Below are 24,759 nucleotides of genomic sequence, written 5' to 3' on the forward strand. Positions count from 1 at the left end.
TGGATAATTTCAAAAAGTGTGTATATTAAAAGATCTCCTAGCAGGGACATACAGAAAAGTGTTTAACCATCAGCTCTCAGATATAAATATACAACACATTTTAAAGTTTAATCTATATTATTGATAGTTTCTCCATCATTTTTAAGTCTAAACAGTTTTTTTTTAAAGCACAATAAATCAAGTTCTGGTTTTTAGCACAGTCTGTGCCTTCTAATTTCTGAGATATAAATATCTACACTGAAAATTAAGCAATCACCTCCCTAAGTCGGTACAAGCTGGCTCCAGCAAACACACCAATGTCTCTCAGAATATACTTTCTTCCCTCTCTTCCCCATCTACTTCACTTAACAAAACAGAAAGAGAAACTTAGATTTTAGATGATGTAATTTACTGAGATATGAGCATGATGACTTTTTTTAGCTTCTGCAGGCTTTAGAAAACCTTTGTCAAATAGAGTTTCCCAGCTAATTACTTATAACTTTCACAGCATCCTGAGCAGGCCACAGGGAAGAAGGCAGGGAAGAAGAGAAATTTCATCTGGCAGATGAGATGCCCAAGCCTCTGACAACAGTCAGAGACCCAGTACCAGGCAGTGTCTGTTCCATTCCTTCGATAGGAAAGAGGAGAAAGCACTCCATCTTCCCTCCTTTCTGTAGCTCTTTTGTGTTGGCTCTAGGATTATGTGGGCCAATCCCATTGGCACAGCTGCAGTGTAGGAAGGGGGGGGCAATTGGAGTTGACACTACTTTCTAAAAGCATCCCTTCAGAGTTTTTCAGTAGGCAGAAGGGACATGTGTCTGAGACTCTGTACTTTTATAGTTTCCTATAATTTAGTTCCCTGTTTCCGGTATCAGTGGAGATGTGGAATTTGCCAGGATCCTCTTTGCCAGCTTACCTCATTTCCTTCTTCCTCCTCCTTCTCCAGCTTCCTTCCAGCTACTCAGGTAAGAAATTTCTGTTCCTTTTTTCTCTCCAAGGAGACCTCGAGGGATGAGATCCATTTCTACATCATGTTTGAGAGCTAACATTATATTCCACTAGTTGCTTTCTTTTTTAAAGCAAGGCCCTTTATTAGACATAGTAAAGAGATTTAAAAAGAAAAAGAATAAAACACAGGGTGGTCTCTGATCCTCAAATCTAATGGAAGAGGACCACCTCCCTTAGTAATCTCCCAGTCCAATCCGCATAGTTTTTACCTTTAGGAAGCTTATCATGTAACTGAGGACAAATATTATAAACCTGTAAGAGGATTTGTAAAGCAATCAATGATAAAGTAAAACATATTCAAAATATCTAATAATATAGTGAATCTAAATCTATAAGTGCTTATGAAAATGCAGAGTAAAGATCAGAATGGGAATAAAGTAGGATGTTTTGCTGTAGGAGAGAAATGAAGTGTGTTTGAAAGAAGAAGGGAGAAATGAGTTAATAAAGGAGGGCATTTAAAGTGGGCAGGATTATGTGAGCAAAGTCTTGAAGGTTGAAATGGAGTATGAAAAAGGAGTAGATTGGATAAGTTAGAGTAGAGAAACTGAACTGGAGAAAAAATGAGAGCTGTTTGATGGGAAGGAGCAGCTAATAAAAAGACTCTTCAGGGGCAGCTAGTTGGGGCAGTGGGGCAGAGCACCAACCCTGAAGTTAGAAGGACCTAAATTCAAATCTCGCCTCAGACACTTAACGCTTCTTAACTGTGTAACCCTGGGCAAGTCACTTAACCCCAATTGTCTCAGGGGGAAAAAACTTCTTCATTGTTGGGCTAAGGAGTTTGAATTGAAAGAAGTAACCAAAAAAGCACTTTAGTTTCTGAAACAGCAAAAGCAATTATTTAAAGCCAAAAAATCACAAGGCATCTTAATCCTTTGAAATTGATAGAGACTGAAAGAGAGAGACAGAGAAGGGTGGGGGGTGGCGGTGGGGGGAGGAAGTAGAAGCTTAAGATCCCTTTCTTCCTCCCCTATTGCAGCAGCTACGTATGCCTTCATGCTGAAATTTCACTTATTTTCCCTTAATTTCATCTTCTTGATTCACTGAACAGGACAATTCTCAGTGATAGGACCAGCTCATCCAATCCGGGCCTTGGTAGGGGATGACATTGAATTACCATGCCGACTTTCACCTAGTAAGAATGCTACAGGAATGGAAGTGGGCTGGTATCGCCCCCCCTTTTCTAGAGTGGTTCACCTCTACCGAAATGGGAAGGATCAAGATGGAGAGCAAGCACCTGAATATCGAGGGCGAACAGTACTGTTGAAGGAGGCCATAGGAGAAGGGAAGATGATCCTAAAGATCCAGCATGTGAGATTCTCTGATGAGGGAGGATATACCTGTTTCTTCCGAGATCATTCATACCAAGAGGAGGCAGCAATGGAGCTGAAGGTGGAAGGTCAGGCATTATTTGAAATTAAATGCTATATTTTTGGTAACCAATATTTTATTTTGAAATTTCATTCATCTTCTAATAAATGAATCAATGGAGAAAATGAATAGTAAGGGCATAAAAATATAAAACAGCAAATGATTGCAAATATAATCAGTTTACAATTATTTATATCAATATAGGCTGAACAAAGCCACAAATCATTCAAGCAACCATTTTCTTTTTTGAAATGTGTTTTTGTTCTAATTTGTGAATGAATAATGATAGAATTCACAAAACTTCAATCCATATGCTAGTCAAATTTTGTCACAAATTTGTCACAATGAATGCCATATTATATCAAGTTATTTTAGTGGAGTTGCAGGTTATTGAGAACATTACTAGAAATTGTTATTAATCTGCAGGAACTATAGACAAAAATAAATTTAACATATAGTTTCTCCAGAGGGAATTAACAGATGAAAAGAAATATTCTGAATCTAGTAGGAGGAAAGGAAGAAGTCATACCTATATGTTTCTCCTTCCCATTCCCTGCACTATTTATTTTATTTTTATTTTTGGCCAAGATTTTATTTCTTTGATTCCCATTATTTAATTTCCTATTATGAAAAAAATCTAAAAACCATGTAAATGTATTCCTTTTTAAAACTGCTATTCAAGATTAAACTAAGAGGCAATGATCCTTTAGAAAAGGATAGCAAGTACCAGTATTTTGGATATAGAAAGCTGTTAGGTCTTCTACAAAGAAAGTGCTACTAACTTTGTATTAAATAAAATCAAATTCTTTCCACACAAGATAATGATTTCCAGACTTTTGCAAATATCAGCAGAAATAATCTGGCCTAAAGTCTTGGAATCAAGATAATTTAGTGTAAATAGGGATTGATTTGGAGTAAGAGAACCAGAGTTTGAATCACAGTTCTGCTATTTATTACTTATATGATCTTAGACAAGTGACTAAAACTCTACCCCAATTTCATCATTGTAAAATGTGAGGTTTGAACAATATGACTCTCTTCCAACTCTTAATCTCTGATATAGATTTTTTCTAAATTGTAAAATGTTACAAGGTAAAGACAGTTTGAAATAGTAGATAAAGCATTAAATTCAGATTGAAGAAGACTAAAATTTAGAACCAAACTCTTACAAGCTTTAAATGGACAGATTAATTCTCTGAATCCGTTTCTTCTCATAAAGTTTTTGTGAAACTCAAATGAGATCTCCTTCATATTCTCTTCTGTCCAGGTTTTTGGGACGGTGTTCTCTGTCCTGTTCTCTTCCTGCCTGTCTGAGTTCTCCTAAATCTCCTTTAGTTCTTCATCTAAATCTTGCTGGCTAAACCAGGTGTCCTACTAGGCTTTGTTACAGGTCTTTTTCTCTTTTTTTCTCAATACAATTTCTTTTGATCTCTTTAGTTCTCAGGATTTCAATTCAACTCTATGCTAATGATTCTCAGATCTACTTATCAAGCCCTAATCACCATTTTCTTCCTGTCTTGCATCTCTGACTGCCTCAAATAGTTTGCAGATTTCTTAAACTCAACATCTCCAAAATTAAACTCATTATCTTATCATTTTATCCTTCAAGCTCTTTCCTCTTCCCAACTTCTCAGTTACTTTCAAAGGCACCACTGTCTTCCCAGGCAACCAGGCTTACAACCTAGGTGTCCCAAATACAATCAGTTGCCAAGTTTTGTCCATTTTCCCTTCCTTAATAACTTGCATGTGTTTCCTTCTCTCCTCTGATACTTCTACCATCCTGCCTCACTCTCATCACCTCATACCTAGACTATTGCAATAGCCTTTTGGCTAGTCTTTCTCCCTAGGGTCTATTCTCCACTCAGCTTTCAAACTGATCTTCCTAAAGTGCAGATTTCAGCATGTCAGCCCTCTCCTCTCTATTCAATAAACTTCATCGGTTCTCTTTCATCTCCAAGATTAAATATAAAGTCTTTTGATTGGATTTTAAAGCTTTTTCATAAACTGACCTCCCCCCTCACTTACCTTTCCAGTTTTTTACATCTTACTCCCCGTCCCCCCATAGAGAATTTGGATACCTTCTTCTGCTTTTCCTCAAACACTATATAACATAATTTGACTCAGCCTCTTGGCTTCCTTCAAATTTCAGCTAAAATTCTTCCATATATAGGAAACTTTTCCCAATTCTTCTTAATTTTTTTTTTCAATTAGAGTTAAGTAACTTGCCCAGGGTCATACAACTAGGAAGTGTTAAGTGTCTAAGATCAGATTTGAGCTCAGGTCCTCCTGAATTCAGGGCTGGTGCTGTATCTGATGAGGTTTGAATTCCCTCAGTTCCCAGTGGTGATGAGGTTAATGGCAATAAGAGAGTTGTTAAAATCTCCTTTAATCAGCTGCAGGTTTAAAGTAAAAGAACTATCTTATTCCCGAATTATTAATTGCAAAATAAAAGTTTATTGTTGGATAGAAACCAGTTTGCTAAGAGACTGACTTCTATAGTGTCAGAATCCTATTGGGAAATGAAATTTTACACTGATCAGCGGGCAGGATCCTAGCAAATTGTTTGGGCCTTCTGCAACAAGCTGAGCTGAAAGAAGCCTGCTATATGGGCATCTTGGTGGGAGGCTGGGACAGCCTGAGCCAATCAGACCAGGATTTCTCAATTGAATGAGAATTTAGAATTTCAAAAAGATCTATGAGAGTTAGTTACCCTTGAATAGTTTTGCTTCTCTTATCCTGGGAAGATGGGCCTTCTCTAAACTTCTTAGAGTCTGGGAGATTCTGATCTCTGAGATCAAAAAGGGGACACAATACAGTTTAGTGATAATCTTAAAGGGAACACAGTTTCAGTAAAGGGAATAGTTTCCCTTCCTCTTCATATCCACTGTCCCACCTAGCTGCCCCTCCCTCTTAATTCTAATGCCGTTTCTCTATTAATCATCTCCAATTTATCTTGCATATATCTTGTTTGTACATCATTGTTTGTATATTGTGTTCCCCCAATGGACTATGAGCTTCTTGAGGGTTAAGAACTGGGTTTTGTCTTTCTTTTCCCTTCTCCATTCCTTAGCATACTTCCTGGCACATAAAGTAGTAAATGCTTGTAATAATGTACAAAAAGTGCTTTGAAAACTTTAAAGCAATATTTAAATATCAATTATTTTTCTTAAAAAAGAGCTCTGAACTACCACTACCATAACAACAAGTTGAAGTGAACACATAATTCTGAGGAAGTTCCAACATCAGGGGTTGGTTTTGATGAGAGTAAAATTCTGCTTGAACTGAGACATCCCTGTAAAGTTATGTAAACTCACCAACAAAATGTATATACAAACCCAAATGGTCTTGCATCCTGTGGAGACAGAATTCTCTTAGATTCATGCATAAAATGAATCTTCAGAAAATGTGTCCTTTGATATACAAACCCAAATGGTCTTGCATCCTCTGGAGACAGGATTCTCTTATATTCATGCATAAAATGAGTCTTCAGAAAATGTGTCCTTTGATATACAAACCCAAATGGTCCTGCATAAGTGCTTGGAGGAAGTCTGACCGGATGTTAATTCTTAGACTCATGTATAAAATGGGTCTTCAGAAAATGTCTCTTGGCAGATCACTTCTCTCTTGAGAATGATATGCCCACCAAGAGAATCTGTCTTGGTGTTTTTCCTTAACAATGAAAGCTTTTTACTGTAGTCTTTGAGTTTAGCGAAATCCCTTTGCTACAAACTCAGGCCTTGGAGAACAAGGAAACCTCATCCATTCCTTCCTGACCTCTTCTTTGGTACCCTTGCCCTCATCAGTTTTATTTAGAAAACTTTTCTACCATAAGACAAGATGGGCACAGAGAAGAGATACTTAAAATGTTAAGACATTTAAAATTCATGCTCATGATTCTAAATTGCAATCTGTGTCTTTTTTCATTTAGTATAATATAAAAACTATATATGAGATGTCAAGTAAATGATAAAGATCCCTTAATGGATATTCCATTAACTTCTGGTTATATAAAACAAAAAATAACCAGTATCTTATTTCTCCCCATTTAAAAAGAATTTATATTTATATAAATATATTTTAAAAGGGGGAAGGATGAGATGGGATTCCATCTTTTTAAAAATATATTTCTATAATTATTAAAAACCATTGCATTTATTAAAAATATTCTTCTGAATTGTATAGAAAAATAAGGAGGAGGGATCATCAGTCAGTCATTCAGCAAACATTTATTAAAGGCCCACTATATGCCACACACTGTTAGACAATGAGCATCAAAAAAACAAAAAGAAAATAGTTCTTGCCTTAAAGAGCTTACCTTCTGTTGAGTATTTATGCTTATATGTATTTATAAATTAATAAATATAAAGAGAAAAGAGGACAACTGCTAGCAGTTGTATCAGGAGAAACTAATGATTTTGGAGCAGATGTATCAGGGAAGGGAATGTGGAACTTGAGGTGAGTCTGCCATGAGGTAGAGGTAAGGACAGAGTGTGTGTCAGGCATGTGGGATGACCAGTTGTGAAAAGATGGAAGAGAAAATATTTTGTGTGAGGAATAGTAAGATAACCAGTTTAATTAGACCATAAAGCATGGGAAGAGGAAGAATAGATAGATTTTGAAAGCCAAAAAGAAGAGTATATATTTCATCCTAGTTTATTAAGTAATGGGAATGACATGGTCAGATTTCCTTGTACTAAATTAAAAAAAAAAAAAAAACACAGAAAAGGGCGGCATAAGATTTCATTCAAATTTACTTTTCTTTCCCCCCTCTTTTATTGAATCAGGGCCTGGATTCTTTTTATTTTTTACTTTTCTCCATTTTTAGCAGGCAAATAAATCATTTTTCTGTTTTCTTAGTTAGTCACTTTGATTAGTTTTTTGCTTCCTTTTAGATTTTTTTATTTCCAGATTTATCCCTTTCTGCTGCTTTTTTTTTCTTTTTCTTTTTCAGAGCTGAATTTAGCTAACAATCTTGGAAACTCCTTTTGGGGTCTTCCTTGTTATCATCTCCATCTTGAATTCGAAGGATCAGAATTCCCAATTCAGGTGGCAGTACTTGGGAGGGTGGGTTTGAAAGATATTTAAGGATGACTGCAATGCAGGCTTTTTCCGGAGTCCAATAGTATTCTGTGGTTTGTCATTTCCACAACCTGAGTGACAAATGCCCCTGGATCATTTGGTGTCCTGTATTTTGTTTCAAAGCAGTTAACTATAAGGATAACAAGATGGATTTGGGGTCAGGAAAACATAAGAGTTAAAAAATCCAATCTCAGATACTTATTACCTTGTCAAACTGCACAAGTCTTTTAACCTCTCTCAGCCTTCGTTTTCTCATTTGTAAAATGACTGTGATCATACCCACCTATCTCAAGAGAATTATTGTGAAAGTCAGCTGCTAGGTGATTATGATGATTTGGAGAGAAGAGAGAGAAATTAAAAAGTAAATGGTGTTCTAGAACAGGAAAAAAGAGTAGTGAGAACTTCAATAACAAGAACTACCTCCTACTCTTCTCTCCCCACATATGGTGCAAAGCATGACATAATTATGTTCTTTTGTATAAAAAGTGTGACTTGTATAGTGACCAGAAGCAGCATTACTTCTATAGGCATGGAGAAGGTTCTTAATAAATGCAGTGGAAATGATAGTTTGTGGTAAAGATTCACTGTACCCAAGCCAACAAAGCACTATTTCTGTGTGCTCCTTTGGAGATATGGAAATAGAAACAAAATAAAAAGTCTTATATAGAAATGTGTTCTGTACAGGTGAATTTGAAAAGATACCATACCGTGAAGCTTTTCCAGCTGCTTGCTCAATTCCTCTCCTCTGTACTCTCTGCCTACAGGAAGGTTGCTCATTAGTTTGGTTTTAAAAGGCTCCCCCACTGGGCTATATGGACTGCATGCTAAATTAAGAATACAGATTGTTCTGGATATTAACAAAAAACTGCAAAGTAAAAGAGCCAATAATTAATAATAAATGCTTTGCTAGGATTTAGTTCTAGAAGAGACCCTAGAGATTTTTTTTTTTCTTTTCTCTACAAGGTAATTGAGGTTAAGTGATTTGCACAGAGTCACACAACTAGTAATATTAAGTGTTGGAGGTCAAATTTGAACTCAAGTCCTTCTGACTTCAGGGGTCTATCCACTGTGTCATCCAGCTGCCCCTATAGAAAGCTTTTATTCCAATCTCCAAATTTTATAGTTGAGAAAACTGAGAACTAATGAGGTTCAATGACCTGCCCTTGATAATAGAGGAAGTAAAAGGCAGAGCCAAATCTTCATAGTCTTTTTTTGACTTTTTAAACAAATATGTAAGGAGCTTACAAGAAACATTAAATTCATTTTACTTTTGAGGATGTTAGGTCAAAGAAAGAGGAAGTGAATGACCTGTAATCCCAGCCACTTGTCAATGATAACCTCATTATAAGAGCTGTATTCTCTTCTTGGAAACAGAATAAAAGAAACTTAAGCTGTAGAGAGAAGAATTTTAAGAAACCTATCATGTCATGATACAGGTATTTCCTCCCTCAGTGCAATAATCTTAGTCATGCCTTCTCATCCAGTGCTGTTCTCTGTGAATTCCCTCTCACATTTTTAAACTCTCCAAAGGGAACCCACCCAACACATTGGATGAGTTCTTCTAGATTTTTTTTTTTACATTTTACTAGAACCAAAGGAATACAGTATATACAACTGTTTTCTTCTACTATTTTCACTTCACCAGTGCACTTCCTTTTCTGATGACACATTTCCCTGGTGATATCTCTTATACCACTTCTTGGGAGAAGAGTAATTAGTCATAAGTAGCTAAACACTACCTGCTACTTGCAATGTCTTGTCGTTGGCCCTTGAGTCACTTATAGTTCTTATTCTTTGCAAATTGTGATGTTCCAGTATTCAACATGCATTATCATAGAAGAGCATTTAAATTGAGAAGATGAGTTTTTGGACCAGGCATTATTTTGGAAGTATACAATCATGCAAGTGCAATCCAGTGAGATTTCTTTTTCTCATTTAATTCTTTCTTCAACTCTGTCTATGTGTTGTTCCTGAAAGATACCGTGTTTCCCTGATAATAAGGGAATTCTTATTAATTTTTTGAACAGAAAAACACCAGAGGGCTTATTTTCAGGGGAGGGCTTATTTTAATGAACATTGACAGCAATTTTAATAAACAGGTAAATGTGAACAAAAAAAGTACCTTTATTCAATAATGATCATGTCATCTTCTTCAACAACATCGTCATAAGTGTCCATACCCTGAATTCCGTCCTGGATGTCTTGCGCCTCTATTTCCTTCAGAAGAAGTGGACCCAATCTGTCATGTCCAGCAATATAGCTCTCTTTAAATGAACATGTCTTGTCCAGGTAACCTGCTCGTAGTGCCTTGGCGACACAGCTGTCAGTAATTTTATCCCATGACTTCTTCACCCAAGTCACGACTTCTTGCAGACAGGGCTTCACAAAGTTTCCATGCTGATTTCTTTCCATTCTATTTCCAATGTAGTCATTGACTTCCATGCGCAAATGGTCCTTGAATGGCTTGTTTATTGCAATATCAAGGGTCTGGAGATAGGCAGTCATTCCTGCAGGAATCATTACTTGATCTATTCTTCTCTCTGCAAGGAAGTTCTTCATTTCTTTAGCGCAGTGAGTGTTGGCTGAGTTCTTCTTTTATCCTCCATCATGCCCTTTTTATCCTCCATCATGCCCCTTTTATTCTCCATAATGCCCCCTGAGTTCTTCTTTTATCCTCCATAATGCTCCCTGAGTTCTTCTTTTATCCTCCATCATGCCTCCTGAGTTCTTCTTTTATCCTCCATCATGCCCCTTTTATCCTCCATCATGCCCCCTCACTCCCATTTACATACCGGGTTTTTATGTTGTCCTGCCTCAGCTCTCCTCCGCGGCACTGCTCTCAATGGCGCCAACAAGCAAATCATTGGGGAAGAACAGGATGACGCGCTCACTGCTGCAGCTCTGATTGGATGCAGCTCGGAGCATGGCGTGCGTTTCACCCGGGGTGAGGGGTGGGGGGGAACGGTGCATACAGAGGGTACCGTAATGTAGCATGTAGCGCAGGGGGATCACCTTCACTACAGTAGCAATCTCAATAGGGCTTATTTTCGGGGGAGGGCTTATTTTAGAGGAATCTTACACAGTAAGGGGAGGGCTTATTTTCGGGATAAGTCTAATTATCGGGGAAACACGGTACATACCTAGATGTGTGCATGTGTATACATATAGATATATGCATTTAGTGGGCTAGTCATCCACCTATATGTCATTTTTCATTAAGTTAGTTTTTTTCCTATATGGGTTATTATTGACAATATTAGTTAATTTCTCTTTTAATTTGATTTTATCATTATCCTCATTTTATAAATCTGCTTGCCTCAGTTTCCTCATCTGTAAAACAGGGATAATAATAGAGCCTATCTCCCAGAGTTGTTGTGAAAATCAAATGAGATGATAACTTTTAAAAATTCTTAACACAAAACCTGGAATGTAGTAAGTGTTTTGTATGTAGTAGTTGTTATTACTAGTATTATTAATAAACAGAGGTAAAGTAACTCCCAAAGTCTAGTAAGCTGTAAGTGAGTAGTAAGTGAGACTGGATTTGAACTCAGGACTTCCTGACTCCAGCTTCAAGCATCTATCCATAACTCTCAATTGTGAACCCCGCACTGATATGATTTTTCTATTTTTACAACCAGTCATTCATAATAATACACTTTTAAATGTCAAATATAACCTTTTTTTAGAAAAAAGGTAAAAGAAATAATTATGCTATTTTACATTACATGAGTTAATATATGTAAAATACTTTTCAAACTTTAAAAGATTATATAAATACAACTTGTCATTATATATAAAATTAAGCACATAAATGATAAACTGTATTACATTCTGTAGGTAAAATTTGAGCCTGTTCTCCTGTCAATGTGTTCAGTTTGTATAGGGAAAAGTAGATACATACATAGGAATCTGTCATAGAAGCAGAGATAGAGGAAAGTCTTTGTGATTGGGTAACTCATTCTGAAATTCAAACTTTAATATAATTAGTCTTTTCAGGATCATTTGAACAACAAAAAAATTGTTTTTGTTAACTGCTTGTCTGCTGGTTCTTACCATTCTCCAACTAAATAAATCTTCTACTATACTGGAATGTTTTATTTATAAGTTCTTACAATTTACAACCACACTTAAAAGGACATTTTAGAAAGTGTTAACCTCAATGGGAATAGCAATTGCCTTTATGCCAGAATACTAAGCTCATCAGACTGGCTACCTCTATGTGCATTCACCCAGATGTTATATCTTCTGAAGAGAACAAAACTCACAGCAGCACATAGAATTCCAGTTGATCATTTTAAATCAAGGCAAAAAAATCTGGGTAAAAAGTAGTTGCTCTGGGATTTTGCTTCAATTTTTTCTCAACCATAGATGGCAGCAGAGCTCAATAAGCTCTTAGGAGAAGCTTCATTTTGTCAACAACTATTCCTGAGGCTCTTAGTCAAGGTAATCAATTCTCTTTTTCACCAATCAAGAATCAGTTGAAGTCTGTCAGTTGACTGATTCTAACTGCCAGAGCTCTGACCATGCAGTTTTTTAAAATTTCTCATTTTAAAAAAATTTTACTTTTTATAGTAATTAAATCATTGGATGCAAACTGCAATGAGACATTATTGAGATTGAGTAGAGATACTGTATTCCCATGCAGATGTAAGTCTTCAGTATGGTCCAATATATCCAATACAATTGTGTCCTTAAACCTGCATTTTTTGTACTCACTTCTGTTCATTTTAATAATAATTCTTTTTCTGCCTCTTTAAAGCATCATCACACTGTTCACAAGCAACATATTCCACATAATTCATATAGTAATTTGAGTTTTTATATTTATGCCACAATTTATTTTCTGTCCAAAATAACCTAAATCTCACCTGAAAGCTGTTTCTTTATATATATATATATATATATACCTCACAAGTTTTTACTGACACAAAAATTTTCCTATTTTCTTTAAACATCAAAATGGTTTTCTATAAGAGCAGCAATAGCTTATATCTTTTTAATAGTTAACATAAGTTTTTTCTTTCATTTCCCTCATTTCTTTCATTCATTCATTTCCTTCTCTTCTATCTCTAAACAACTTCACATGAATGGCATGTGAATTCACATGAATCTTAATGACAGTGTACCAGAAAATGGATCAAGTATTGTAATAGTAACATATTACAGGAGTCACAGAAATCCAGAGTTGGAAGAGATCTCAGTCTTAATATATTCCAAACTATACCCCCAAAAAACAAGAAATTCCACTAAATTACCTGAGAAGTGGTTACACAGCCTCTGCTTGACCTCAAAAAGAAGCCCACTACTTCCACTTCCCTTCTGGATTGCTCTGATTATTAGGAAGTTTTTCCTAATAAAAGTCTAAATTTGCCTCTTTGCAACTTCTACCCATTGCTCCTGGTTCTGTTATCTGGAACCAAACAAAATAAACCTAATTCCTCTTCAACATGATTACCCTTTAAATATCTGAACACATCTTTCATGTCCTGACATGAGTGATCTCTTCTCTAGACTTCATACCTCCAATTCCTTCAGCCAATATTCATATGACATGAACTCAAGACCCACATTATTCTATTTACTTTCCTCTGAGTACTCGAGTATCAGTACCTTTCCTCTAATATGATATCAAAAACTCTATATGGTATTCCAGATATGGTTTGATTAGAATAGAGTACAGTGGAACTATCACTTCCTGATTCCTAGAAGCTATGTTTCTGCAGCCTCGAATGATGTTTTATCATAATGTTTACTCATTAAAATCACAGTCTAATAAAATCCTTAGATTTTTTTTAAATTGCATTTAAGTACTCCCTATGAACATCACCTTCTGATTCTCTAATAAAATTATTAATTATTAATAAAATTTACATTAAAGTTGTTGAGTATCAAAGTATATGCTTATTTGATTTGGAAAACTTAATGTAATATATAAGGTGTATAAAATACTTTGCAAACCTTAAAGTGCAATCTAAATGTCAGCTACAAAAAGAAAAAGGAGACTTTATTTAGCTCTTCATCCCCTGCAACAGAAAGTGGTACAAAATTTGCAAGTATCTTCATGGTGGGGAATTAATTGAACAAACATCTATATGCTAGACACTGCATAAGCACTTTATAAATGTTCCTTTGATCAAATATGTTTTCATTTATGTCCATCAATAAGATGACATGCCATAAGTATAAGTTGACTTTAATGTGATGATATAAAAAAGAAACTGGGGTGGAAAAAGGATTATAGTAGGAAAAAAGGGAAAGGAAAGGTAAATGGGGTAAATTAAGACCTATTACAATTAAGCGAAAGAAGGGAAAGGAGTGAGCATTGTTTGAACCTTAATCTCACCAGATTTGGCTCAAAGAAGGAATATCATACATACTTAGTTTGTTATAGAAATTTTTCTCATCCTACAAGGGAGTAAAAGGGAAAGGGGAAAGAAAAGGGGGAGGCTAACAGAAGGGAGGACAAAAGTAAGAGGGGAAAGGCATAAGAAAAGTGGAAAGGGCTGAAACAAAAAGGAGGGCAGATTGAGGGAGGTGGTGGTCAGAAGCAAAACACTGGTGAGGAAGGAAAGGAGAAAGAAAACTATAACTTGAGAAAAATAGGATTGCAGGAAATAGTAATTTTAACTGTGAATGTGAATGGGATGAACTCTCCCATAAAATGGAAGCAGATAAAAGACTGGATTAAAAGCCAGAACCCTACAATATGTTGTTTACAAGAAACACATTTGAAGCAGAGAGATACATATAGAAGCTATAATGCTTCAGCTGAAGTTTAAAAAAAAAAAAGCAGGGGTAGCAATCCTGATCTCAAATCAAGCAAAAGCAAAAATAGATCAAATTAAAAGATATAAAGAAGGAAACTACATCTTGCTAAATGTTGCATAGATAATGAAGTAATAACAATACTAAACATATATGTACCACATGGCATAGCATCCAAATTCCTCGAGAAGTTTAAGTGAAAGAAGAAATAGATAACAAAACTATACTAGTGGGTGATCTCAATCTCTCTCTATCAGAACTAGATAAATCTAACCACACACAAAAAAAAAAAAGAAATTAAACTGGTGAATAGAATTTTTGAAAAGTTAGGTATGATAGACCTTTAGAGAAAATTGAATGGGGATAGAATATACTTTCTTCTCAGTGGTACATGGCACCTATACAAAAATTGATCATGCATTAGGATATAAAAACCTCACAATCAAATGCAGAAAGGAAGAAATAATAAATATATCTTTTTCAGATCATGATGCAATAAAAATTACATGTAATAAAAAGGACCATAGATAATAGAACAAAAATTTATTGGAAAGTAATCTAATTCTAAAGAATTGAGAGGGTGAAACAATGACATGTAAAATGCTATATCTACATGTGTTTCCTTAGTTTTCCTAGACATGAAAAACATTCCCTAGATTTTCTCCCTGCATTCTTTTACATCCCAGATAAATTGCCATCATCTTTGGAAGCCTTTCTTTGCAACTCTAGACTGTGAGCTCCCAGAGGGCAAGAACCATATTTGTTGAGTTTTTCCCTTTCTTTGTATCCCTGAGCAATTAGCATAGTTCCCAGTATATAATAGTTGCTTAATAAATGCTAATTGACTGACTGAATTTAGATCTCTTATATTTATAAACTAGATGAACTTGGACCAGTAGCTTCATTCAGTTTCTGCATTTGTAAATAGTTGGAGTAGGTGATTTCTAAAGGACTCTCTAGATTTAAACATTTCCTTTTAAAAGGCAGAAAGATAAGTGAAATGATCTTTTAGGATCTCTTGTAGTTACAGTAGCAGTTTTAGAACTTTGATTGCCAGAAAATTAACCTTCAGTACTCTTCCCTATTTCAGATCCTTTTTATTGGATTAACCCTGGAATGCTGGTTCTAATTGCTGTCCTGCCTATTCTTATCCTGCAAATCACTATTGGCCTTGGTTTTCTCTACATGCAGCACAGACTGAGAGGTATTATAGTACGTGATAGATCATGAAGGAAATCAATATAAGGGTCAGTAAGCTGGGGAAAAATATATATTTTGTTCTTCAAAAATGGGGTCATTAGAACTTGGTTGGTCATTATTTCCTGTATATCCCCTATGTACAAAACTCTAAACTGAGTACTATACAGTGAAATAAAAGGAAAATATATGGTTCTTGATGTTGGCAAACTTAGGAAATAAACAGTTTGCTTTGTCACAATCTGTATCCTCTATGTACAAAACTCTAAACTGAGTACTATATAGTGAAATAAAAGGAAAATATATGGTTCTTGATGTTGGCAAAATTATGAAATAAACAAAGTTTGCTTTGTCACAATCCCAGTTTTCAGTTCTGAAGTCTTTTCCCCAGCTGCCTAGGGCTTTCCTTTCCACCTGACTCCCAATCTATTACCCTCATATTCTACCTCTTAATATACATTATTAATTTTGGAATCTCCCACTGTGTCCTACTTAAAATCCTTTTTAATGAAATCATATTGAAGTTCAAAGGCAGGGGTGAATATGTAAAACTGGCAAATATCTATGACAAAAATTTGTGCTGTATCTGCTTTTAAATCTATATTACTAACATTTTTTCAACCACTTAAGTCTAAATATTCAATAAAATAAAAAAAAATCAAGTCCTAATTTACAGCTTTTGTCAATTTCAGAGTTGTAAATGTTCACACTGAAAATTTCAGAATAGGCTTTCTCCAGTTTGAGCTGGCTCCAGCACAAAAGTATGGATTTTTCGGCCTTAGTCAAAAAGACAAAAAAGTGAAGCAGTATGTTGTATGCTCCTGAAGTCACATTTCATAGTTGTGGTCTACTTCTACCTAGTAGAAGCCTTTGAGTAGTTTGTAACCTCAACTAGTGGCTCATGTTATATTCATTAAGACATGAAACAAAAACAACTGAAGATTTACAGGATCACATATCAATCAATACAAATGCTACATGGGAAGAAGAAATGATCTTGGGCTCAGTCTCATTACACAGGAATCAACATCTATTTCTATCTCTATATTTTAGGTAAACTCCAAGCAGAGATTGGTAAGTTCTGTGTATCCCTATTTTATTGTAGTAGGAAAGGTGAAACTGGAAATCTACCATCAGTCTCAGAAACTTATTTTGTTTCAATTCCAATGGTGAAGGGGTAAGGAAGTTGAGGACAGAATTTGATTAATGCTGATGTAGATGCCCTGATAGATGCTGAGATGATTCATAGTCTCTCCAGCCCTCCTCCATAGCCCTGAATTCACCAACACATTTTGAAGTAGTAGAAAGAATTTAGAATAAAAAGACCTAAGTTCTTATTACAGCTTTTCAACTCTGGAAAACTGCTTTGTTTCTCTGGACCTCAACTTCCCCATTTGTAAATGAAAGAATTAGATTACATTGTTATTAATTTTTTCCTATTCTAAGTTCTTTCAGTTTAGAAAATTATTTTTAAAAACTCTCTATGGTCTCACTAGAGGTCCTTCTCATCCAGTCCACTCCCTTTAGAGAAAACATTTTTTTCCTGGACTCTATTTCCAAATTACTTCCTCTCTCTCAAAATTGAATAATTCCAGGAACAATTGAAAGAAAATAGATAACAGATTCCCTAAAAAGAGCGAGTAGCAGTCTGGACCTAGTGTTTATCAAACCTAAACTAATAACTTTTATTCTCCTTTGTGTTTTAGAGAATCTCCACCGAACTTTTGGTAAGTTCATTTCTCTCTCTGTCTCTCCTCTCTCTCTCTCTCCCTACCAGCGTCTTCAGTTAAAATTGTTTTTTCACCAGCTGCACCTCATCTTTCCTGTTTCAGGCACCAGGGAGATAGAATCCCTGGCAGACAATAAATGCAAGGGGCTTAATGGTAGGAAATGGACATAAGAACACAGTTATTTCCTTATTGTATTTCATTCAACAGATTTTATATATTATATATATATATATACATATATATATACATATATATCGTGAAAGAGATCAATATAAGGGTCAGTAAGCTAGGGAAAATATATATTTCACTCTTCAAAAGTGAGGTCATTAAAACTTGGTTGGTCATTATTTCCTGTGTATATATATGCCATTTTGAATATATAGCACTGCATTGGTCATTGGGGTGGGGTCAGATGGGATGTAAAGAAGTAACATATATATGATTATTGGGCAGATTGGATATAAAGAAGGAACATACATATGATTATTCCACACCAACACTGTTATCTAAAATTCTGTAAATCAAAATAAACTGGCTCCCTATAACACAGTAAAGACATGGAGCAAGGATAAGGGATCAGAATGGAATGGACTTAATCAAAGTAGACTTTTTGGAGAAGGAAAATCTTGAATCATATCAAGTATGGGATTTTGATCAACAAAGAAACAATAGAAGAAAAAACATTAAGTGAACAAAGGTGCTATGTACAAGCTGAAGCAAAGGAACCACAATGAAGAAGACTCCATAAGGTTAAGAATAAGTCATCCTATGACTTGCTTATGACTGGTCTTAGAATCAGGAAACCTGAGTCCATATCCTATCCTGTTCTGAAACTTATTGGCCACGGTCTTGGACAAATTATTCTATCTCACTGGATTTCAATTTCATCATCTCCCAAATCACACAGTCACTCAATAACAGTTATTAAGATCCTAATATGTGTCAAAGAGGCATCTAAACTAGTGGTATCAAAGTCAAATAGAACTAAATTAGAAAACCACAAATTAACATTATCAATTTTATGTTGTATTTTTATTTTGTTAAACATTACTCAATTTTATTCAAATCTGGTGAGTTTTGCAGGTCTCAATGCTATTCATGTAAGGGAATTTGTTGCTGGGACAGGTAGGTGGTACAATAAATAATAGTTCTGGGTCTGAAGTTAGGCAGATTCATCTTCCTAAGTTCAACTCTGGCCGACACTTACTAGCTGTGTAACCCTGGGAAAGTCACTTGATTCTGTATGATTCCGTTTCCTTACCCATAAAATGAGCTGGAGAAATAAAGAACAAAACCACTTCCATATCTTTGTCAAGAAAACCACAAATGGGTTCATGAGAGTCAAATGTGACTTAAAAATACCACCACCACCACTACTGAATTACATTTGAATCTGATTTGGGGGATTTTTGTAGGTCTCAATGCTGTTCATAAGCAGAGAGTTTGAAAACTCTTATCTGTTCTAATTGTTACTAAAGTCCCTTCTGAGTTCAAAAGACAGAAACATAACTGTGGGCTGAGTAGATGAAAAAAGAATTGAAATGGTATCTGAGCTAAACCCTGAAGGCTAGGTAGGATTTTGATAAATTGGCAAAGATTGGGGAATGATTTACATTTGATATGGTTATTATAATTATGCTTGGAAATAAGAGCTATCCAAATGTGAAATAGGTCACTGAAGAAAGTTCTAATTCTATCTCAGTTGAATCCCTTCACACAAAATTTGAATAACCATTTTTTTTGGGGGGGGAAGCATTAAGGTGGAGTTACAGAGTCACAGGATAGTTTCCAAGGTCTCTTCCCTCAGTGAGATTCTGTCATTCTTATCCTGTGATTCTGTATTTAGATCCCCATTTCCTGAGAGTGCCTTGCTGGAAGATAACACTTTTTGTGATAGTGCCAGTTCTGGGACCCCTCATTGCCATGATCATCTGTTACAACTGGCTGCATCGAAGATTAGCAGGTAGACTGTCAAAGTGGGGAACTTAGTGGCAATCAAAAGTAGAATCTCTTTAAAATGAGGTGCAGAGGAAAGCTGGGACTTGGGGCCAAGATTAAAGAATATTGGATTTCCAGAAATGCACACAATACATACATGTGATTCCCTAAGGGTCTTGGGAGATACTTATCAAAAATAAAAGGGCAAACATTTCTAGATTCTTGAGTGGAAAGATAGCAAAGCTTGATCTCTGACTATTCCCAAAAGACAGAAGTCAGGGAGGTTTTTGGAAAAATCAGCCCAAGCTAAGAATTACCTGAACAAGATATTTGACAGTGACTTGTTTGTTTCTCTTTCTGTTTTAGGACAATTCCTTGAAGAGCTAAGTAAGTTGCATGTTCCTTCCCATCCATGTGTCTCAATGAGTTTTGATTTTACATTTTCCCATGCACATCTCCTCTCCTCCAGTTCATTCCTCTGAAGCTTGGAGTTCTAGTTCCCAGAGAAATCCTAATATCTACGACAGGGATTTTTCTAGTATAATCTTTTCAGTGCAGTACAATACAATACAGCAGGGTTTTTTTTTTAATTTAATAATAGCTAATATTTACACAATGCTTTAAGATTTACAAAGATCTTTATATGTTGTATTATTTGAGCATCACAATAATCTTGTGAGGTAGGTGCTATTATTACTCCCATTTTCTAGATGAGGAGACTGAGATTGAGAGAAATTAACTTGGCCAGAGTTATAAAACTAGTGACTGTCTAACAAAGTACTCAGATAATCTTCATAATTTTATATCCAGTGCTTAACCTAACAGTCTTTCTAATTTTATGTTAAATTATGGTGAAAATATATCTATTCTCCTTTCCTTCACTTTAAATAACTCCTCCCATAACCAGAAAAAAAAAAAGAGTAAGGAGACATTTCTAGGGGAGAAGACCCAGACTTCCTTTCCCTTAATTACTCTATTTTAGGAATCTATTACTTAGGTCTCTTTTTGTAATAGTAGCAAATTTCATTCAATTTAGGGTTATAGATTTAGAGCTAGCACAGACTCCCTCATTTTATACATGAGAAAACAGAAACTCACACAAATGATTTACCCAATGTCACAAAGATAGTAAGCATATTTCTCATTAGAGACAAGACCCTTAGAAAAGCAATTGATTGCTTCCTTTACCATTCTATGCATAACTAGTTGTGTGTGTCCTAGGACAAGTTACATAATCTCAATGAACTAAGTTATTACTAGTGAAGATCTCTCCTAGATCTAAAATTCTAATTTTTCATTTCTACACAATTCATAAATTACCAAATTCTTACAACTGCCCTATTTTTCCTGAGAGAAGAAGGGACCCAAAAGGACAAGCAGGCAGGGAGTCCTAAAAACAATCAGCACATTAGAAAAGAGATCTTACTCTAGATTAAAAGCAATCCTTTTATGGCTAGATGGACACAATATGCAAAGTCCTCTCTGGTTCTGTAATCAATGCCACTAAACAAGAGTAAATCGCTCAAAAAGCATTCAGTAAACTTTCAAAAATGTATCATATTATTTGTCTAATATATTTAATTAATTTTATTATAGCATTTATCTTATTTTTTATTATAGTATTTATTACTCTATGTGAGGCACCATGTTAAGCACTAGGGAGGCAAAGAAAGAAAGAAAGGTCTTTCTGCCCTCAAGGATGTAGAGAGAAAGTGATATTTGAGGTGAGTCTTGAAAGAACTCAGAGAAGTCAGGTGAGACATGGAAAGAGGGAAAAGAATTTTAGATGTGGAGAATAGCCAGTGAAAAGGTAATGAGATAGGAGATGGACTGTCATGTTTGAGGGGGCAACAAGGCCAATGTTATTGTATCATAGGGTATATGGAAGGAAATATTGTGAAATAAGTATAGGAAGATAGGAAGCAGCCAAAGAACTTTATATTTGATCCTTGAGATAAGAAGCCATTGGAGCTTGAATAAATGAGGGAGGTAACAAGGAAATGACATGGTGGGACTTGTACTTTAAGAAGTTCACTTTGGCATCTGAAGAGAGGATATACCTCAGTGGGGAAAGACTGGGGTAGGAGGACCAAGTAGAAGATTTGTGGCAGCCCAGACATTACATGGCTTTCACATTAAAAGACTTCTACAAAAGGTGTCATAAAGGTAGTAATGACAAGATGGAACAACCAATTTAATATGAGGTGTTGAGTACAAGTGAGGAATTGAGAATTTAGCCAGTTTATGAGTCTGAATAACTAGGAATATGTTGGTGGTACTCAACAATGATAGGGAAGTTAGGAACAGGGGAGTATTTGAGAGGAAAGTTATTGAGCTTTCATGGAGTTTGATATGTCCATGGAACATCTAATTCATTATGTCCAAAAGAGGTTTTCTTCTTCTTTCAGAATACCCCTTTTGAGTGATATTGGCCTCCCCTTCAAGCACTAGTGAAGAGGATGACCAGATTGATTCTTCACTTGGAGGACAGGTCACTGGCTGCTCTATAAAAGAGATGCTCCCTCTAGCACTCTTCTTCCTCAAGATTCCATATCCACTTACTGAAGACAGAAGACATTCACATTGACCTTTGTGGAGTCTTTTCTGGATCTCAGGTCCAAAACAAGAAAGATTCTTTCTTCTTTCTGTTCTATTTTACTCCTAACTCCTTTTTTTTGCTCTATCCTTCTCTATCTTGTTTCCTTCTGCAGTTTCCTTTTTCTTTCCATTTCTATCACTCCCCTTATTTTTTTTTTTGCCTTTCCTTCACCCTCTTCTCCAACTTGACTGCCATTTTGGATATGCTATTCATTCTTTATATCCTCAGTATAGTTCCAAACTCACTTTCAAGAAATATCCCCAGATATTTCTTTCCATTCATCCCTTAATATATATTGACTTTTTCTTTGTCTTACAAAATCAATTTGGACATCTTTCATCTTATATTTCTAAGCTACCATGTGACAACTTTTCAGTTTTCAAAATTTTCCTCCTTCCCCAACAGGAATGTGTGATTTTTTTTAAGATTTAAGAAATGTATGTCTAATGCTTTGTTTGAATGTCATCAAACACCTATGTTTTGAATGACACAAACAATGACTAACCAATATTATTGAATCACAGAGCTTTGAAAGCCACAATCCCTGACCTTCACCCAATCTATTCAAAGCAGATGTTCTATCAATCCTTTAAAAGGAGATATCCCACAATATCTGTTGGCACTTAGTGCCATGAATCCTTGGTCTTTATTGCCATGGTGTTCTTCCTTACAAAAACTACCTTTGGATTTGAAAGACTTGGAAAAGGAGCCTGACTACTGGATGGATCTTGATTCCCCCCCCAAAAAAAAGAATCTGTGAGCTGGACATAAGAACTGAGAAAGCAAGACACTTAGAAGCTAGAGAGAAATGTAATCATGGGTTGGAAACACAGTGCTGAGGCAGGACAAGGCTAGTTGCTGAGAGAAAAGCCATGAGCATTTACTTCAATTGCAAGAGGGAAAGCTGCCGTGCCAAGGATCCACAGCTTAGGGTGATGCCTACCAGCCAAAGAATGATGGCTGATCTAATGACCTTCTACATCCTACCAAGATTACTTTTCCTCACTAGCATAAAGTACCAGTTTATTCCTCTCTTATCTGTTATTGTTAATTTAGGTTTTATTTACCAACTCTGTTGGCCGGCAGAAATGCTAAACAGTGTATTCAAAGCTTTATACAAACATAGCATAAGAGAGAAAATTTCTTATTTTAAGGGGATGTCAAGTTTGGCTTACATTGGGAGCATAGGAACTAATTTAGAACAATGTGGCAAAACAATATTGACCTGCTATAAGACTGACAAATAAATTCAGAATTCATATATCCCTTTGCTGACTGCTGTCCTTGCCAGTTTATAAACTAAAAGTATATGAATCCCAAATTCAAATGATGCAAGGAGACCTGGTCTTCTAACGGGCCAATATTGCTGTCCAAAATTAGCTCCTAAGTCCACACTCAGTTCAAACCAAATTTTCCATGTTCCCTAGAATAAGGACTTTTTATCTCATCCACTATTTCAAAATCTTAGATAAAGTATATACATGGATTGATTTTTCTGCTGGCCATCAAGATTTCCTAGCAAATGAAATCTAAATTGAAAATAACAGATAAAAAATTAACCAGTTTGCATACTCAATGAAGCTTGGATAAAGTTTTACAGAAGGTGAAAGAAGTAACCTGATTTGTTTCAGCTGGTCTCGTTTCCCTGAGCTACAAATGGCTGGTACTGCCAGTCTTGACTACTGAGCACCGTGAGATTTCAGCCCAGGATTAATGCACACTTTCTGATAGGTTCTTGTAGTTTATCTCTCAGCAAGTGCTCCAAACCTTTGCCTCCTCTCTGCCATCTCATTCATCTTTGAGGCTTCTGTGTCTCCTTCCTTCTTGCTCTGTTCTTCAAGCTTTTGACCTTTTACTTCTGGCTACATATTCTTTTTCCAATGATGGAGTTTAACATGGGAGTCAAAGTTATTTTCTGCTGGGTAGTCAAGTTTCTCCCTGAACTCTCTGCTCCAAAGGCAGGTTCCACTTAATGACTGACCTGAGTTGTTAAGGGAACCTAGTTTTGTACTATGCTTGATGAAGAGAAAATATGAATGTCTTATATCTTGAGATCATAAAGAACTTGCTGTTGGGAAATTCAGTCATCTCACTAAAAGAAAACAGAGTCCTCTGCATCTAACACATGACACTCCTGTTGAACAAGGACACTTAACTTGGAGTCCATGAACTAAAAATATTAATATTTTAATAAAAGTATTTCTATGTAATTGGTTTTCATTGTAATCCTCTATGTTTTATTTTATGCATTTAAAAACATTATGCTAAGAAAGGATCCATAGGTTTTACCAGATTGCCCATAGACTCCATGGCACAGAAAAAGTTAAGAGCTCCTCCTGCTTTTAGAGGAACAAAGTCTAGAAGGACTTCTTCATTCCTCATGGATAAGCTGCCACTTGTTCTTGTTCTATCTTATTCTTACTAACTAGGAGGTAAGAAAGTGTCTGCCTAGAGACAGGATGTCTGAAAAAACAGATGTCAATTAGGTATCTGAGATAAGTCTTATCTTGAGTTTACACATTAGCAATTTATTATCTCTGAGTTATACCAGTCTTAATGAACCAGAGCAGGGGTTTGCAACTAAGGGGATTGAGGCAGAACTAATTTAAGGATATTGATTCAAGACAATTAGGGAAACTGAGTCAGGACAATAAACGAGAACTATGGCAACACTCTTTCCTACAAAATTTTCTCCTTGATTTTGCCTCTTTGCTAGATTCCTCTGCTATTAGCCCTGTAATTTCTTCTTGCTTCTGCCTCTTTGCTAGATTTCCCTTTTCAAAAATCCTTTGGAAGTTAGCCCATTGTTAAGCATAATAATGCTTAACTCTTTGCTCTTAACTTGGAGACTGAGTGTGCAAATTCTTTCACCATACCTATGACACTGACTCTAATTTTGTTGGGGTGTCTTTCTCCTCAACATAAAGACAAAATAGATTAGGAGAAACAGAAAATGAATGAATCATGGTGATGTTGAAGGAGGAGAGGAACTGTTCCCTTTAAGATTATCACTCTAAGATTGTGTCCCCTTTGAGCAGGATCTTCCAGACTCCAAGGAGTGGAGACAGAGTCCAAACTTTTCAGGATGTGAGAATC

At 35.7% G+C, this 24,759-nt stretch overlaps 2 protein-coding genes across 3 annotated transcripts in view; one reads left to right on the top strand and one right to left on the bottom strand.

Moving 5' to 3' along the window:
* The first annotated feature begins 539 nt into the window (after nt 1-539).
* MOG (myelin oligodendrocyte glycoprotein) lies at nt 540-23,873 on the top strand. 2 transcript variants are annotated; one of them, XM_051996091.1, is made up of 8 exons: nt 540-944; nt 2,036-2,383; nt 15,290-15,403; nt 16,450-16,470; nt 17,103-17,123; nt 18,973-19,089; nt 19,431-19,451; nt 21,473-23,873. In XM_051996091.1, the coding sequence occupies exons 1-8, from the start codon at nt 860-862 to the stop codon at nt 21,484-21,486; spliced, it is 741 nt and encodes a 246-aa protein (XP_051852051.1). In that variant the 5' UTR covers nt 540-859; the 3' UTR covers nt 21,487-23,873. The 2 variants fall into 2 exon arrangements, with proteins under 2 accessions (XP_051852051.1, XP_051852053.1); XM_051996093.1 differs by lacking the exon at nt 18,973-19,089 and having other exon boundaries at nt 544-944.
* Nucleotides 6,392-24,759, bottom strand: part of LOC127561014 (putative uncharacterized protein ZNRD1-AS1) — a 48,944-nt gene continuing 30,576 nt past the window's right edge. Inside the window, exon 3 of the mRNA XM_051996088.1 lies at nt 6,392-7,564. Within this exon, the coding sequence (XP_051852048.1) occupies nt 7,493-7,564 (72 nt within the window). The 3' untranslated portion in view covers nt 6,392-7,492. The remainder of the gene's footprint in view (nt 7,565-24,759) is intronic.

This window comes from Antechinus flavipes, chromosome 4, assembly GCF_016432865.1.
Source record: "Antechinus flavipes isolate AdamAnt ecotype Samford, QLD, Australia chromosome 4, AdamAnt_v2, whole genome shotgun sequence".
In the NCBI taxonomy this organism is placed as follows: Eukaryota; Metazoa; Chordata; class Mammalia; order Dasyuromorphia; family Dasyuridae; genus Antechinus; species Antechinus flavipes.

Bases quoted from the DNA above. Each gene is read 5' to 3' on its own strand.
- MOG (XM_051996091.1), top strand. From the start codon at position 860: ATGTGGAATTTGCCAGGATCCTCTTTGCCAGCTTACCTCATTTCCTTC. The intron at 945-2,035 runs GTAAGAAATTTC...TTCACTGAACAG, and splicing joins GCTTCCTTCCAGCTACTCAG to GACAATTCTCAGTGATAGGA. The intron at 19,090-19,430 runs GTAGACTGTCAA...TTTCTGTTTTAG, and splicing joins GCTGCATCGAAGATTAGCAG to GACAATTCCTTGAAGAGCTA.